Source organism: Anarhichas minor, unplaced genomic scaffold (genome assembly GCF_050575085.1).
Source record: "Anarhichas minor isolate MPS153535 unplaced genomic scaffold, ASM5057508v1 ptg000049l, whole genome shotgun sequence".
Classification (NCBI taxonomy): domain Eukaryota; kingdom Metazoa; phylum Chordata; class Actinopteri; order Perciformes; family Anarhichadidae; genus Anarhichas; species Anarhichas minor.
The window spans coordinates 510,896-526,757 of record NW_027466495.1 but is presented as its reverse complement, the minus strand read 5'-3'; the positions used below and the strand labels follow the sequence as shown (position 1 = coordinate 526,757).

Here is a 15,862-nt window from a genome sequence, read left to right as displayed (position 1 = left end):
TGTAGCAACTGTCGCAAAACCCTGACTGTCGTGAATACTGGCCGCCCACTGAAGATGGCGGCGGAGCTGCATCCGCGGAGCGGAAAGCTGATCGGCCTGTCCAACTCGAACCGAACCGCCCGGCGCAACCAGCCAGTGCAGGAGTTCAACCACGGCCTGGTGCTGAGCAAGGAGCCGCTGAGGGACCGGGATGTCTTCACCGTCCGTATTGACAAAAAGGTAAACAACAACAACAACAGGCCCGCTGCAGCTGCTGCTGCTTCTCCTGCGCGGGGATGAGAGCAGCGGGAGTGCGGGAGCAGTAGGACGGGCCGGTGGTCTGCCTCTGTCCGCAGTGAGAGGCTCATCCTATCCGGGGCGTTTCACAAGGTTGACAGTGACTACGGCTGTTGTCGAGTGATGCATTACACACACTGAGATTCATCAGTGGCTGACGTAAAGAAATAAACACGTTCGTATGTGGGGGGGATTTGTGAAACGGATCACTCGGCTAACGATAACCTGCTTGTGTTGCCTTGGTACCGTCAGTTAGCTATGCTAATGAGCGGCTAACGGGAGCTAGCCCCGGGGCTAGCTTTTTACGGAAGGTGCTCTCTCGTGTGTTTGACAAGGACTCGCTGCTGTTTATTGCACTACTCGAGCTCAGCTAAGCGTGTTAACTTGACGTTAGCTCTGATAAGTTTTGTTTCGGAGGAGTCCGTGACAGTCGTAGGTGCCTGTCAGCCCGCTATACTGCAGTGCTCACACCAGCCCGGGCTATTCTAGCGACTCGAAGGCTATGTGTGAACCTAAAGAGGCACCAATGCGTACGAGTAGACACCGCTATCAGTCACCAGTGTCGTCTACAGCATCTTCATTAAATCACCATATTATATTACCAGCAGTGATGGTGTAGCCTAATGCACGAGGAGTTTGACCACTAAAAGGTAGCACTCATTAATCCCTGGTCTGTTATCTGTAAACACACACTCTTCCTCTCTCATTGCTGGGACATTTGCTTTCATTGAACTCATTTGTCCCTCATTATGGGAACCAAGTAGAGACATTTCTTACTCTACCGTGTCCATCGCTGTCCTCCGATTCATGCAGCTCTAGATATGATGGCGTCCTCTTTCCAGGGAAGGTGATCCATCCCTCACTTCTGGGAAAGATTTCATATTTTCCACCACAACTACACCCTTTATTATACGTACATCCATTGTTTTAGAGGCTCCGTTTTATATATTGATTGCATTCTTTCCAGCGATCAGTACATCTTAAAGTACAGGTGTCTCACTCTCACTCATTCGGTTATCAAACCAATATACAATGTCTTGCTTTCCGTAAAGGATCTCATGACCTCAAATGCTTCTCAAGTCTTCCCTTTAAGTATGCTTAAAGTTGTTTATTTTTAATGTCAGGTGGTGTGATAAAAGCACATTCAATTCTTCCATACATACTTCTACAAATGTCCTCAAATGTGTAGCTTTCATGTCACTTAAACACAAGTGCTTATCTATCTATGGCTATTGGTGTGTTCTGCTATGACTCAGGCCTCTCCGTATCACACCGATGCCTGTGCACAGTGTTTACATCTTGTCTGTTATCAGTGTAGGAGAGCTTGTCTGTGCTAATGGCTTTCGCCTCTGCAGTCTGCAACCCTACTGGAGCTTGTCAACAACATGGCAGCTCTTGAGCTTCTGCCCGTGCCAACTGGGCCACACACACACACACACACACACACACACACACGGCCAAGCTGTACAGTTATGATGAGACCGAGCAAAAGCCAGTAAAGTCAAACATGTGGTTGAATCGCACCTTCTGTATGTAAACGAGTATCCGTCCCATGTGGTGCACTCAGCCCGATGAGGGCTCTCACAAACAACCCAATGCTCTGACATGACATTCATTGCCTGTTTGAAAATCAATACTTTTCCATCACGGAGCAATCGGATTGGCATGACTGCCCATCCCGTCTGCTGAGCTATAGTGGATGTTTGGAAAAATGAGTGCAACGCAACGAGCAAATGGAGTGATTTATTGGACAAACAGTTTAGCCCGAAGTTGGGCGCCGTCAGTGGTTTAGGGTTTTGTATGAAGCTGTGGTCTACAAAGGCTGGTGTCAGTATTTTATATGGTAGCTGTTAAAATGTCAATTTATTCCAGATAATGTAGCTTATTAATGTGAGAACTGTATTCACCTGTCCCCCTACACAGAGTCCAGCTGTGTTCATGCTCTGCTAGATGAGAACGCTGTATAGTCCTCGCAGTGTTTCTCTGCTTTTGATGCAATTCATTTTTAATTCTTTATAAAAGCTGTGCAGTGGTCATACTCTGCTTGCATCCTGTAGTAGTTGGTCTTCAGAGAGAGAGAGAGAGAGAGAGGCAGACACCCACAGGCTGCTGTTACATAAGTGAATGAGCGAGGCAAGGAGCTGTCTGTCTCCTCCACACAGCGACCCGGTCAGGCTGAGTTACTACTAAATCTGTTAACCCAGATACCCGGGCTTTCGTAGCACACTGCCTCACATAGCACCTGCCACGGAGCAGAGGAAGACACCATGGGTGCAGACGAAGGAGAGGAGGCAATATAGAAATATTTTCAAAATGATTTTGTCTCGGAGGAAATCTTCCTTCATTATTCCTCGGCTCGGGCGTGAGCTGCAGAAAATCATCCCAGGAGCTGGTGTGGCACTAATGTTATGCTCCAGGTCACTTCATCGGGGAGGATTTCTAACAACTTTCACTGGAGTCCTGTGGAGCACCAGGGAACAAACCGGAAAAGGGAGACTGGCCGACGGAAGTTTCCGATTACTTTTGACGTAATTCTCTTCCTTTTGAGGAGCAAACTGCATGGCTTTTTTGTTGGATGTTGTTCTCCGGGGGGGGAAGCAGGTGGAGTGCAGCGAGCCGGGAGATCACTCCTCAGTCGGATGACGTCGGTTCGTGCCCCTGTGTCGGCAAGCATCTGCGGGGCTGAAATGTCTTTTAAGCGAGGCTATGAATCTCCACCGGCTGCACTGACTCCGCTCTACAAGCTGACACGGCACTCTTGTCGTCCACATCACGGAGGCAAAACGCATGAAATATAGAATTCACCCCCCCGGAGATCAATAAAGTATCACATCATTGTGAGCTGATGCTGAGTTCTGTGTTTCTGGGAAGAAATGGAGGCTGCGTGTTATGTGATATGATTCCAATGTCGTGCAAAGACGAAAGGAGTTTTGCAGTCTTGAAGCCTCAGAGAGGCAAGATCGTGGAGGTAAAGCTTTGCCTCGCGTGCATAGGTTAAATCATCATCTAACCTCTTGTCGTTGTTTCAGTCGCGACGCGGTGGAAACTAGACATGATGAAGGAGAGAGAGGGGCGTTAGCTGTGACCGCCATCTGGCAACTCAAGTAGCTGAGGGATTGTAATTCACTCCACTTCTAGTTGAGTAACACAATCATTAATTCAATCAAACATTTTGAGAATCTGCACATTGGATGAAAGCTTCCAAAACTGTATTGGACCAAAAAAAAAAAGGAAACGTTTTGACTTTTTGGGTCTTTGTCAGGTGACTGGCCAACATGACAAAGATACGGTGTATATTAGACACTGATTACAGTCTTCTGTTTTCATGGTCAACTAAATAAACGAAACACACTTGCTAATATGACCCCAAGTGTCTATTTTGTTCTTAAACCTGGTCTCCTGTACCTGGTCTAAATATAGTACAGCGTGTGCACGCGACTGCCTTTCTGCATCAATATGCATTGGACGTCTAATTTTGGAAGTTGGGGGCTGGAGCACTGAGAGATGAGGAATGAATTAGATTGACCCGGGGTGATTTTTTTTCACACAGTATTGCAAGGTAATAATGGTGTTATTTGCCTACTGCGAGACATATAACCATTGCCACTACATTTAGCACACATAGTTCAGTGTTTTGTTTCTTGTGTGTCACTGTGTGTTCATACTGTCCTGCTTTATTTTCAAAGGAGCGCTCCCTGAGCTACGCTCTTCGCTGACAGAAAGACTAAAAATAACAAGATGGATCATACGACAAGGCACACTTTGTTTTCCATAGATGTCTACCTGCAGTTTTTAGCACAGTGCCTCACTCCCCTAACATCACCGCTTAGAAGCTTCCACACCTTTTGTGACTGCTGCTGGCAGCTGTTTTGTGACAACTTATCGTAGTTGCCACAAGGTTTATATCTTTTAATTTATTTTATACCATTACAAATGTAACGCTTTGTGTGTAAGAAAATGCAGGACTTAACTTCAGGTTTTTGGCCATGATGTGTCATTATCTGTGACATATTACAGACTGATCTTTCCCCTACTTTCCCCTCAGGTGAACTCGTGGAGCGGTTCCATCGAGATCGGGGTGACGGCGCTGGACCCCGCCGCGCTGGACTTTCCCAGCAGCGCCACGGGCCTCAAGGGCGGCTCCTGGATCGTGTCGGGCTGCTCGGTGCTGCGCGACGGGCGCTCGGTTCTGGAGGAGTACGGCCGCGACCTCGACCAGCTAGCCGAGGGCGACCGCGTGGGCATTCAGCGCAGCTCCCGCGGCGAGCTTCACCTCTGGGTAAACGGGCAGGACTGCGGTGCGGCCGCCAGCGGCTTGCCGCCCAAGCTCTGGGCAGTGGTGGACCTGTACGGCAAGTGCACTCAGGTGACGGTGGTGAGCTGTGAGCCGCCGCCGGCCTCGACGGAGAAAGAGACAATAGAGCAGGACGAGGAGGTAGAGGATGACGAGGAGGAGGAGGAGGAGGAGGAGGAGGAAGAGGTGGTGGTGTGTGGGAGTCGGGAGGATGGGGGGATCACGGCACTGATGAATGTCGCAGCAATGAATGGAATGATGAATGGAGGTGAAGGTAGGGGGCTTTTTTTTTTATTTATATGGTTCTTTTTTCCAACCTGTTATCTGGGATTTGTTATTTTCACCCGTTTTTTCCCGTTCACAGTGCCTGAGCTTAGCTGCAGTCACAGCAGACCAGACAAGTTCCCCAACAACCTGGAGCCGGACACGGGTAAGAAAGTCCTTCTAATATCATTTGACCTTGTGCAACACGGACCTGGATTTGACAACCTCCTCTTCCTTTTCTCCTCAGTTCTAACGGAGCACCAGCTCTTTGACGTGTTCAACAACGCAATAGTATCTTTTTATCGCTCCGAGGATGAGGGCGGAGGGGAAGATGGCGGAGGAGGAGCAGGAGGCGGAGTAGGAAATTCAGGATCTGACTCCTCTTCCAGAAATGACAGGGGGAGCAGCAGCGGAGGAGGTGCAGTCAACAGCGACAGTGGAACAGGGACAACGGGAGGAGGTGGTCCTGGAGAAGGTGAAAATACCAACAACAGTCCTGCCGGTAACGGAGGGGTCGGGCTGGCGGCCGTCGTCGGCGCAATGACCACCAACGACGCGCTGCTGTTCCACGAGAAATGCGGCACGCTGATCAAACTGAGCAACAACAACAAGACGGCGGAGCGGAGGAGACCGCTGGACGAGTTCAACAACGGTGTGGTGATGACCAACCGGCCGCTCCGACACAACGAGATGTTTGAGGTGTTTACGACCACACGACGACACGTTTGTTTGTGCATGAACTGACTCATTTACTGTAGTGTCATTGTTATTAGTTGAGTAGAGGCAGGTGATACTGAAATAATACTTCACAGAATATCTGACCAAAAAAATGTATTTCTGTTATATCTTCAGATCCGCATTGATAAGCTGGTGGACAAGTGGTCAGGCTCAATAGAGATCGGTGTGACCACACACAATCCCAACAACCTGGACTATCCTGCAACTATGACCAATCTGCGCTCAGGTAACACTCGCACAGAGATACGCACACAGTTCATACAAATATAAAGCAGTTCATTGTGACATGGATGACATTAACCTGGCTGCGTATGTTAGGTACAATCATGATGAGTGGCTGCGGGATACTGACCAACGGGAAAGGAACCCGCAGGGAATACTGTGAATTCAGCCTCGATGAACTTCAGGTTTGTACTGATGCACACACACACACACACACACACACATTTCAGTCTGCCGCCTACCGACACACCTAAGTGTGTCCGTTTTTCTGATCTCCATCAATTACTGTCGTCCACATTTAGGAGGGAGATCACATAGGGCTGATGCGCAAAGCCAGTGGAGCGCTCCATTTCTACATCAACGGCATCGACCAAGGTGAGGCACATCGAGGCGCTTCATGCGGGTCTCAGTGTTATGATGATGATGGTTATAAATCAGCTCAGAACATAAAGAAGGGGTCAAGTGAAGTGCTTTTTGATTTTTAGATTATTGTTATTCCACGTCTCTCCCCCAGGTGTTGCGGCAGCCCAGACCCCCGGCGTGGTCTACGGCGTGGTCGACCTCTACGGCATGGCCGTCAAAGTCACCATAGTGCACAACCACAACCACAGTGACCGCCTCAGACGCAACAACGCCATCATGAGGGCTTTATCGCCTGATGTCGGGCGGCCCAGGCCGGCTCTCTCCGTCACTCCAGACTCGGAGGGGCCCGACCGGCTGCTCTTCCATCCCAACTGTGGCCAGAAGGCCGCCATCATCAGTGACGGCAGGACAGCGCTGCGGCCACAGTGAGTTAACGACAGGCTTTCTTACTCTTTACATGCTTGATTTAGACTTTATTTAGTTTGCGTCACACAAGAAACTGCTTTCACAGTGCGACTGATGACTTCAACCACGGTGTGGTCCTGAGCAGCCGGCCGCTGCGCTCCAACGAGGTGTTCCAGGTCCGTATCGATAAGATGGTGGACAAGTGGGCGGGTTCCATCGAGATTGGTGTCACGACACACAACCCTGCATACCTGCAGCTGCCCTCCACCATGACCAACCTGCGCTCAGGTAAAATATACATACTTTGTAGAAGTGGGTATTTTGTCTCATTTGTGAGATACCTGATGAAAGCTGGATGATAAAAAAAAAGTTGCACGACTGTATTTACTGTAAAAAAAACAACATTTTTCTGCATTATTGTTTTCCAGGGACGTGGATGATGACGGGGAACGGCGTAATGCACAACGGAACAACAATACTGGATGAGTACGGACACAACCTGGACCGGCTCAAGGTGAGTGATGTTTGTGTTTTATTACTCCGCTGCTGTCACTCCCAGCGTTTATACCCGTCACCCTCTGTCCTCCTTCCTCCTTTAACCCTTTCCCGCCTCTGTTTCCTCTCTTGCAGGCAGGCGATACAGTTGGTGTCGTGCGAAAGGAAGACGGCAGCCTCCACTTCTTTGTGAACGGTGTGGCTCAGGGCCCGGCAGCCTGGAACGTCCCTCCCAGTGTCTATGCCGTGGTGGACCTCTATGGCCAGGCTGCTCAGGCCACCATCATGGACGACATGGGTGAGAGAGGGAGGAACACAAACTCCATTTTAAACAGTTAAAGATACTAAAATAACTGAGATTTCCCTTTAGACGATATGAACTTCTATCTATTTCCTTTTTCTTGTCAGTGGACCTCCTGCCTCTCCCAGAGGACAGCTCAGAGTGCCCCACGGCCATGTCCCCCGGGAGCCCCTGCTCGGTAGGAGGGGCCAGCACCACCAACGACCTGCGTTTCCACCACCTGCACGGCACCAATGCCGTCATCACCAATGGGGGGCGCACCGCCCTGCGTCAGAACTGCCGCAGCGAGTTCAACGACGCTATTGTCATTTCCAACAGGTGAGGAAACAAAGTGACAATAACTTTTAGCAAATCATGATGAGAAATGTAACAGTAAGCACAAGTATTTCAAGGAGCCAGGTAATGATCAGACTGACATGTGGTGTTTACAGGTAAACGGGTGTAGACAAAGTTATAAACTATAATATACTATCAGCATTTCTCAGTTCCTTCTCCCACGAGTAAACGACAAACTGTTACCTCCTCGTAGGTGCCTTCGAGATGGAGAGCTCTTCGAAATCATTATTCAGAAGATGGTGGACCGCTGGTCGGGTTCAATTGAAGCAGGTGAAATGTTTCTGTTGTGTCAACTCTTGATTTTCTATCGCTTTTTTTTTGTCATGTAAATAAGTTAAATAGCAAAAATACCAATGAAAAGCTACTGTATGTGTAACCTAACGTTGATCTCTTTGTAAATATATTCCATGTGTAATCACCACAGATTTTCTCCTCCCCCCTCTGTGTCCAGGAGTGACAGCCATCAGGCCAGATGAGCTTGAGTTTCCCAACACTATGACTGATATCGACTATGACACTTGGATGCTGAGGTAGAACGCTATGTTGATACTCTAAAGCTTAATCAGCAATATCTTTATTAATCCAAAATAATATAATAAAAAAATGACATGTTTGTGGAAGTTCAGATCATTAATTCAAAACTTTTCGTTGTCTTCGTCCTTTTTCTTCAGTGGAACGGCCATCATGCAGGATGGTAACACAATGCGCAACAATTACGGTTGTGACCTAGACTCCCTGACCACAGGCTCTCGCATTGGTATGATGCGCTCAGCCAGCGGCGACCTCCATTATTACATCAACGGTGTGGATCAAGGGGTCGCCTGCACCGGCCTGCCACCAGGTAAAGATTAGTGAAGTCAGAGATGTGAATACTGCTGGTATCAGTTTAGGTTCCGTATGATGACCTCATGCTTCATCCGTGTCTCTCTCCATCTCTCTCTCTCTCTCTCTCTCTCTCTCAGAGGTGTATGCCGTGATCGACCTGTATGGTCAGTGTGTTCAGGTGTCCATCACCAGCTCCTCAGGCCCGCTGGACAACAGCCTCTGTACCAGCAACATCACGGAGAAGAGCTTCCCCATCCACTCACCAGGTAAACATCAGGGTCCCTGCTCAGGCCTGCAAAGCCTTAAAAAACACAAACAAAAGAGAGCGATCATTTTCAGATCTGAAGCTTTGGGATTGTATGAAAAATCTGTAAAATACAATTTTTTTTTAAACTATTATATAGTCTTATGGAATTCTACTTTTTCAAAAATGCTTTGATTAGAAGAAAGGGAGTAAAGACAAAATGTATCACTTTATCCGTTGTCCTCAGAGCCTCATCTCCATGTGTCTTCTCTCCTGTGTTTCTGTTTAGCAGCTGGCGTTGCCCATCGACTCCACAGTAAACACGGCAAGAATGTGGTTCTGCTCGGCGACGGCTGCCAGGGCGTCCGAGTTGGAGGTTACGCTCACGGCATTGTGTTCAGTGCGAAGGAACTCAAAGCAGACGAGCTGTTTGAGGTAAAGAAGGACGCGAGCCTCCAATTTACCAGGAAATGCTCTGAGAATGAACCTGCGAACTACCTTGTGATTTAAAAACAATAATGTACACAATATCCTCTTGAATACTTATGTCCGCATGTATCAGAAATACAGTTTTCTACAATATAAATGATTTATGTTTTCCCTTCCTGGTGTTGCTATCTCTGTCCTCTGCAGGTGAGGATTGACGAAGCGGACGAGCAGTGGTGCGGTTCGCTGCACATCGGTCTGACCACGCTGGCGCCTCCGGAGCTGCCGTCCTGCCCGCTGTCGGGTCTCTCCCCCTCCCTCCCGCAGCTCCGCACCAAGGTCACCTGGCTGCTCTGCGGCTCCGAGGTCCGTCGCAACGGTGTGCTGCAGCGCCAGAACTACGGCTGTTCACTGGACCGGCTGACGGTAAGCTGCATCTCCCTGCTGCTCTGTGAGCACAGTTGGATTAGAAACCCTCAAGGATCTCTTTTTTTCTGTCTCAGACTAATTGACAGAGCCTCTCTGTCTGCTTAAAAGCCCCGATTTAAGGATGTTGTCAGAGCTTTGGGATTGTCACAGTCTGAAAAAGAATTGACTCACAGAAATCAGCATCGCGTCTTAAAACTCAGACTATCCTCTTTTCTCTGTTTCTAATCATAATAACTACTTCTTCTCGCTTATCCTTCTATCTTTTTTGATTTTGTTTTCATTTAAAACTATTGCCAAAGCACTTAGTCAAAAAAAAACACTACGCAAATAAGGACGCAAACAAGCATTTATTTACATATATGTATATTGTCTTGATTTGTGGAGCGACGTCGGAATGATGGGTCGGTGCTGCACAGAGCCCCGAGCAGTTAGGGGTTCAGTGCCTTGCTCACCTGAATATTACTGTTTCTTAGGTTGGGAACCGCGTGGGTGTGAAGAGGTGCAGTGACGACACCATGCACATCTTCATTGATGGAGAAGACATGGGACCTGCAGCGACTGCAGTAGCCAAGGTACACACACACACACACACACACACACACAGATCTACAGTACACAGCTACTTGGCCCCACGCTGCCATTCAGCACCTCTCTCTGGCTCCTTGCAGAATGTTTATGCTGTTTTGGACATGTATGGGCGGATAACAGCGGTGTCCATCGTGAGCTCTTCATTGATGGAGGACATGGAAAGCGTGAAGGCGCCATCGCTCTCCTCAGACAGCTGCAGCGAAGGAGAGGAGGACAGCACCCCCGTCAAAGAGGTAGAAGCCTGTCTGTTAACAACAAGCGGTTTTCACTGCATCGTGGGATTTCCTGAGAAACTCTACCGTGTCACCTCCAGGTCGAGACCGAGCCGTGCGCGTTAGTGCCGACCGTTATGGCGTTCCTGGAAAACCACGGCAAAAACATCCAGCTGTCCAACCAGAACCTGACGGCAGCCAGAGTATCCAGCTATAACCAGGGCCTGCTGGTCACCGCCCAACCGCTGGCTCGCCAGCAGCTGTTCCAGGTAACGCAACTGTCCAGGTCCAGGTGATCATGTTTGTGCGTCATTATGCTATATGCAATACCACACTAGTGTAATATATATATACAGAATACGACCACCAGGTATTTTAGGCTGTGACCGTTCCAGTCTGTCAACGGCCTCTCTTTTGTCACCAGTTTCAAATCGACCGTCTGAACCCGTTATGGACGTCGTCGCTGTCGTTGGGGGTCATAGGTCACTCACCCGACCGGCTCAACTTCCCCTCCACAGCGTGTTGTCTGAAACGCTCCGCCTGGCTGCTGCAGAGAGACTCTGTCTTCCACAACTCCCTAAAGGTACACACACACACACTTAAACCCACTCATCTGTCTGTCATGCTTTCTATGGATTTGTGTGTTCTCACTAACATCTATTGACCGGTTCATTGATCTTATGTCATTTTTCTCTCACTCGCCGACTCCTCTTTTGTGTCTTTCCACTAATCACTCTTTTCCTTCCCCCCCCCCCCCCCCCCTTTAGATATGTGAAAACTACGGTCCTAATCTGGACACTTGTCCAGAGGGGACGGTGTTGGGTCTGCTGGTGGACGCCAACAGTTGCCTCCACCTCTACGTCAACGGCATGGACCAGGGTGTGGCGGTGCAGGACATTCCTTCACCCTGCTACCCCTTTATCGACCTCTATGGCCAGTGTGAACAGGTCAGACGCACACACACACACACACACAGAGAAACAGCCACTTTGACGTTTCTGCCTGATGAATGAATTTAACGGTTAAAGAATTATCTAAAATAACATGTTCTGGCGATTTGACTAATCGGTTAATAATTATCACCAAGAACCCCGAGATGATATGCTAATGAATGTTGTGTCACCATGGCAGGTTACTATAGTAACAAACAACGTGCCAGCTGTTGGTGGAGAGAGCGGTGAGACCCGTTGTCAGGGCGACATGGAGAAGGCGGACATGGTTGACGGTAAGAAGACGAAGGTTTCTGTTATTCCTTCCGTGGCTGTGACAGCTGTGGTGAGAGGCTTTATGTTTGGGAGTCAGTCACATTCTCCTGAAGGCGAAGTCTCAGGAAGTCCTTGAAGGAATTTCTTAAAATATGGTCCAAACGTATGGTATGTCATAGACATTCATAGTAAAGGATGCCATAAAATATAATCGTGTGTCATAAAAAGTCATAATATAGTATATCATAAAATGTCTTTAAAAGGGTATTTAAATGTATGCCATAAAATTGTATAGTAGGTCATAATAATGTCATAAATATTTGATATTATAGTATGTCGTGATGTTATAATGATAAAAGCAATGATGGTAATAAAAATAGCTATGAATAATAATAGAAGCAGTGTTTGTCAAGCAGGGCCACAGATCAGATTCATATGCTAATTATGACAATTTCACACAAATGTCTGACGCGATGACATAATACAGCGATGACATTTTGCACAGACATGGATTCAAAGTGCAACTTGACTTGTCTGCAGAGGCGCTAACTATAGCTCATCTTTTCATTTCGGTTCTGTTTGTTCTCTAATTCCTGCGTTTGACCTTTTTGTTTTTGTTTCTACATGCAGGAATCAAAGAGAGTGTGTGCTGGACGCCCCCTCCAGAAGTCAACCCCAACAAGACGTGTGAATACCAGGCACTGTGCTCACGCTTCAAGGACCTGCTCACTCTACCAGGTGAGATTCACCCTAGGCCTTTCTGCCGTGATCTTTGTTTCAGATCTAAAACCATCCTAACAATCGCAACCTTTGTTCTCCTCCACCGCCGCTCATAAGATGGCTATTTTAACGAAGAAGCGAAGTACAACCTTTGCTACTGTGAGTCCTGCCACAAGCTTCGGGGTGACGAGGCTTATTACAAGAGAGGAGAACCGCCCCGGGACTACGCCCTGCCCTTTGGATGGTGCCGCTTCGCCCTCAGGTGAGACGACGATTCCTCAGTCAGATCTCAAACTACTGTTTATCGTAATTTCACCGAGAGAATTCAAACTGATGATCAGAAAGAAAAACATAGTAGTAAATCTGTTTTGAGTGTTTTGCGCAACATTTGCGCAGCGTTGTCTATATAAGTGTTTCCTCTTTGTGCAGGATCAAGCCCCACTGTGAGGTTTCTAATGCACTGAAGAAGTGGCACATCGCGTACCACGGCACCAGTGTCGGAGCCCTGCGGCGCACGCTGGACCACAGCCAGCTGCTGCCTGGTAGGAAAACGACAAAGACACACACTCTATGTCATACCCTTGTTTTTCACAATTGACTGAAGTGTTCGCAAACTTAAACTAGCAGCGAAAGCATTGATAATTCCTCCGTCACTCGCGAGGTGCCACTAGTTGCAATGCAACCATTAGCTTTCTGTAAGTTGTCATTTGCACTTGGGAAACGGTGGTCTTTACTTCCAACGTCATTTTGTTGTTGCAGGGACGTCGTCTATCTTCTCGGTGTCCCCGGTGAAGGCGGAGGGGCCGAATGGCTACAGCGAGCCAGAGGAGAACAGCGCCCCCGGCAGGGAGGTCCCCAGAGTGCGGCTCTCCCCCACTATGCGCTACTCCGGCATGGAGGTCTTTGCCCCCAAAGTGCAGTAAGTCCACCTGACTCACAAAATCACTGCTACATCTGGTACGTTTCCACCTCCCTGTCTGGAGAAGGGGGGAGGGGAAGAGAGCACTTACTGATCGTTCTCCTTCTCCTCACGCAGATTTCGGGACCCCCGTTCTGACCGCAGCCACCAGGCTCAGGTGGGATTCCAGGTGTGCGTGCGTCCAGGCTCCTACAAGGTGGGGCCGCAGACTCTTGGCCACAGCGAGCCCCTGGACCCTCGCTTCAGCAACTCGGAGATCGAATGGATCACGAAGGAGCAGGGCGGCACGCTCCTCTACGGACTGCTCATCCGGATCGAGTAACTGGAGCGACGGGGGGAGGCATTCGGGTGGAAACGGGGAGGGTCTGTGTGGCGCTCCTCGTACTTTCAATAAACTGACAACCAAATCCAAACCCCTGCCTTGAGAGAGAGACTCCTCTGGAATCCAGCTGTTCCAACCGTGGATTGTTGACAATTCAGCATTGTTGATTTTTGTTTATTTTGTTGGTTTTTTCGGTTGTTTGCTCTTGGACTCTTTTAAAGGCCGGGGGCTACGGCGGTTTCAAAGAACGACGGACACTGCCTGCACTTTATGTTTTGGACACTCGTGGGCGATTTTTAAACTAACTTCTCATTGACTCAAAACGACACGTTTGTTCATTCGCTACATTTAGGGTTGGTTTTCTTTGCCACATTTATTTTTCCCCCATTCCCAACATATTTTTCACACACAAACGGCTCATTTTTTCTTTATCTTTTGGCACTTATTTTTGTATCACTTATCACCTCTACTCTGGTCAGTGTTTTTTTATTTTTATTTGGGAGGAGCTGTCCCCTGCCAACCTGCACGTTAAAGGACTATCACCGAAAAAGACTGAAACGTGGGTTAAAAAAAAAAATGTAAAAAAAAAACAGAGACACTTGAATCTGAGAATGAACCCAAGAGTGATCGTGACTTCTTTAGTGGGGGAAGATTTTAAAAAAAACTGGAGGAAGAAAAAAATGTTTACACGTGTACGACTGTATGTTGATTTCTCTTTTGTGTCTCCGCATTAGCAGTCCGGCTACTTTATCAGTCCCTGTTGCGTTTCTATCGTGGCCCAGCAACACGTGTGACCCGTCTTGTCAAATGGAAAACGTTCACAGGCTTTAAGCTGTGGAGAAAACTGGAAGATTTGACAGAAAAAAATGTACTTTTTGGGGGAAATCTAAAAGTTGTGCATTGAGATGACGAAGGGCAAGTGACGTTCAAGCCTTACAGCTCGATTGTTTCGCCAGAGAGGACACATCAGAAGATATTTAAGAATACAGATATTTACTTTTAGACGTGGTAGTTTTTGATACAGGACAAATACAGGATAAAAGTTACAACATTTTTAAGAAATTCGATTATTCCCTGTCTTGCAGAGTGAGATGAGATTGACGCCACTCTCACGTGTGAGTGGTGTCAATCTTCTCATCTCGCAAACTATTGGCAAGAAAGCGAATATCCCATAATGTTGAACTCGTAAAATGTTGAATGAACTGAAGCCAAAAGGTTTAAGTGGTTTTCCCACATCACTCCCGCTGTTTCGCTTCCCCGTCATCGTTTACTCCAGATCCACTCTCGCCTCCACTCTGATGGATCCATCAGTCATGTCCGACTCCGTTTACCCGGCGGGACGTCCGGAGCCGACGACGTGTCGTTTCTACACCGGCAGGACGTCGAGTCATCTGCATCCCACCACCTGAGCTGGTGTTTACATGTGAATGTTACTCATTACGGCTCTGCAGTTCTTTCATGTCGACTAACATCATTGATTTTCATGAGTCAAATGTTTGTACGAGGGTTTTTACTTAATCCCAAGAACATCCACCTAATGATTGATTGTATGTGAATAGCTTTCCAAAGCGTATCTTTTTCACAGTTCTCAGTTCTGATGCCAATTTGATAAACCTGCGACATGAAACCCCCAACATTTTTCAAGGCACAGTTTTGATGAGTCAAACTCAAAAAGAAAATGTAATTGAAGAAACTGAGTCGCCTTCGAAGAGCAGCTGTGATCTGACTGGCGGAGGATCTACGGGGTTTGGCAGAAGGAAAAACTTCCAATCAAAAAAGAAAATGTGAAAAATATGATTATATGGGTTATTTACAGCCCAGTGCTGCTTTGTACAATTTTATTTGTATTGTGTTCTTAATTTGTTTTCTGTATGTTGCGTTGTACAGGCTGTTACATAAAAAAATCATATCTTCCTGATTTATAAAAAAAAATAATAATAAACTGACAGACAGTATGCACAGAAGGATGGTGGAAGTTGTTTTTGTGATACGAGCCGGTAAGCAAGAAAGATGCTAAGAAGACAAGACGACCTACTGGTGCTTTAGGTTACTTTTTTTTATTGAATTTAGAGTAGCAAAATTGTCGTAGAGAAGTACAATAAAGACGCAACACTTTTTTGGAAGCTCTCCGGGAGAAGCATGAGGACGACCTGGCTGACTCCGGAGAATGGGTCTCTGGGGGTCAGGGCTATACTCTGACTTTTTAATGACTTTTTTCGACATACTGTAGTATAGCGTGTCGAAAAAAGTCATAGTATAGTAACTATACTATGACTTT

General features: G+C 47.5%; 1 protein-coding gene across 3 annotated transcripts; it reads left to right on the top strand.

Annotated features, from left to right (window-relative positions):
• The first annotated feature begins 1 nt into the window (after nucleotide 1).
• Nucleotides 2-15,548, top strand: neurl4 (neuralized E3 ubiquitin protein ligase 4). Of its 3 annotated transcripts, none has more exons than XM_076112365.1 (29): nucleotides 2-219; nucleotides 4,322-4,844; nucleotides 4,935-5,000; nucleotides 5,082-5,533; nucleotides 5,687-5,798; nucleotides 5,891-5,979; nucleotides 6,097-6,169; nucleotides 6,309-6,582; nucleotides 6,669-6,850; nucleotides 6,991-7,076; nucleotides 7,193-7,355; nucleotides 7,466-7,676; nucleotides 7,888-7,964; nucleotides 8,146-8,224; nucleotides 8,366-8,535; nucleotides 8,657-8,785; nucleotides 9,053-9,198; nucleotides 9,397-9,615; nucleotides 10,092-10,190; nucleotides 10,287-10,439; nucleotides 10,520-10,687; nucleotides 10,843-11,001; nucleotides 11,186-11,365; nucleotides 11,550-11,643; nucleotides 12,254-12,361; nucleotides 12,461-12,605; nucleotides 12,773-12,885; nucleotides 13,103-13,262; nucleotides 13,380-15,548. In XM_076112365.1, the coding sequence occupies exons 1-29, from the start codon at nucleotides 55-57 to the stop codon at nucleotides 13,582-13,584; spliced, it is 4,800 nt and encodes a 1,599-aa protein (XP_075968480.1). In that variant the 5' UTR covers nucleotides 2-54; the 3' UTR covers nucleotides 13,585-15,548. The 3 variants fall into 3 exon arrangements, with proteins under 3 accessions (XP_075968480.1, XP_075968478.1, XP_075968477.1); XM_076112363.1 differs by having other exon boundaries at nucleotides 8,119-8,224; nucleotides 9,056-9,198; XM_076112362.1 differs by having other exon boundaries at nucleotides 8,119-8,224.
• The last annotated feature ends 314 nt before the right edge of the window (nucleotides 15,549-15,862 follow it).

Excerpts from the sequence above, each read along its gene's own strand:
- neurl4 (XM_076112362.1), top strand. The coding sequence starts at position 55 with ATGGCGGCGGAGCTGCATCCGCGGAGCGGAAAGCTGATCGGCCTGTCC. Across the intron at positions 6,583-6,668 it reads AGGACAGCGCTGCGGCCACA|TGCGACTGATGACTTCAACC; the intron begins GTGAGTTAACGA and ends CTGCTTTCACAG. Across the intron at positions 12,362-12,460 it reads GGACCTGCTCACTCTACCAG|ATGGCTATTTTAACGAAGAA; the intron begins GTGAGATTCACC and ends GCCGCTCATAAG.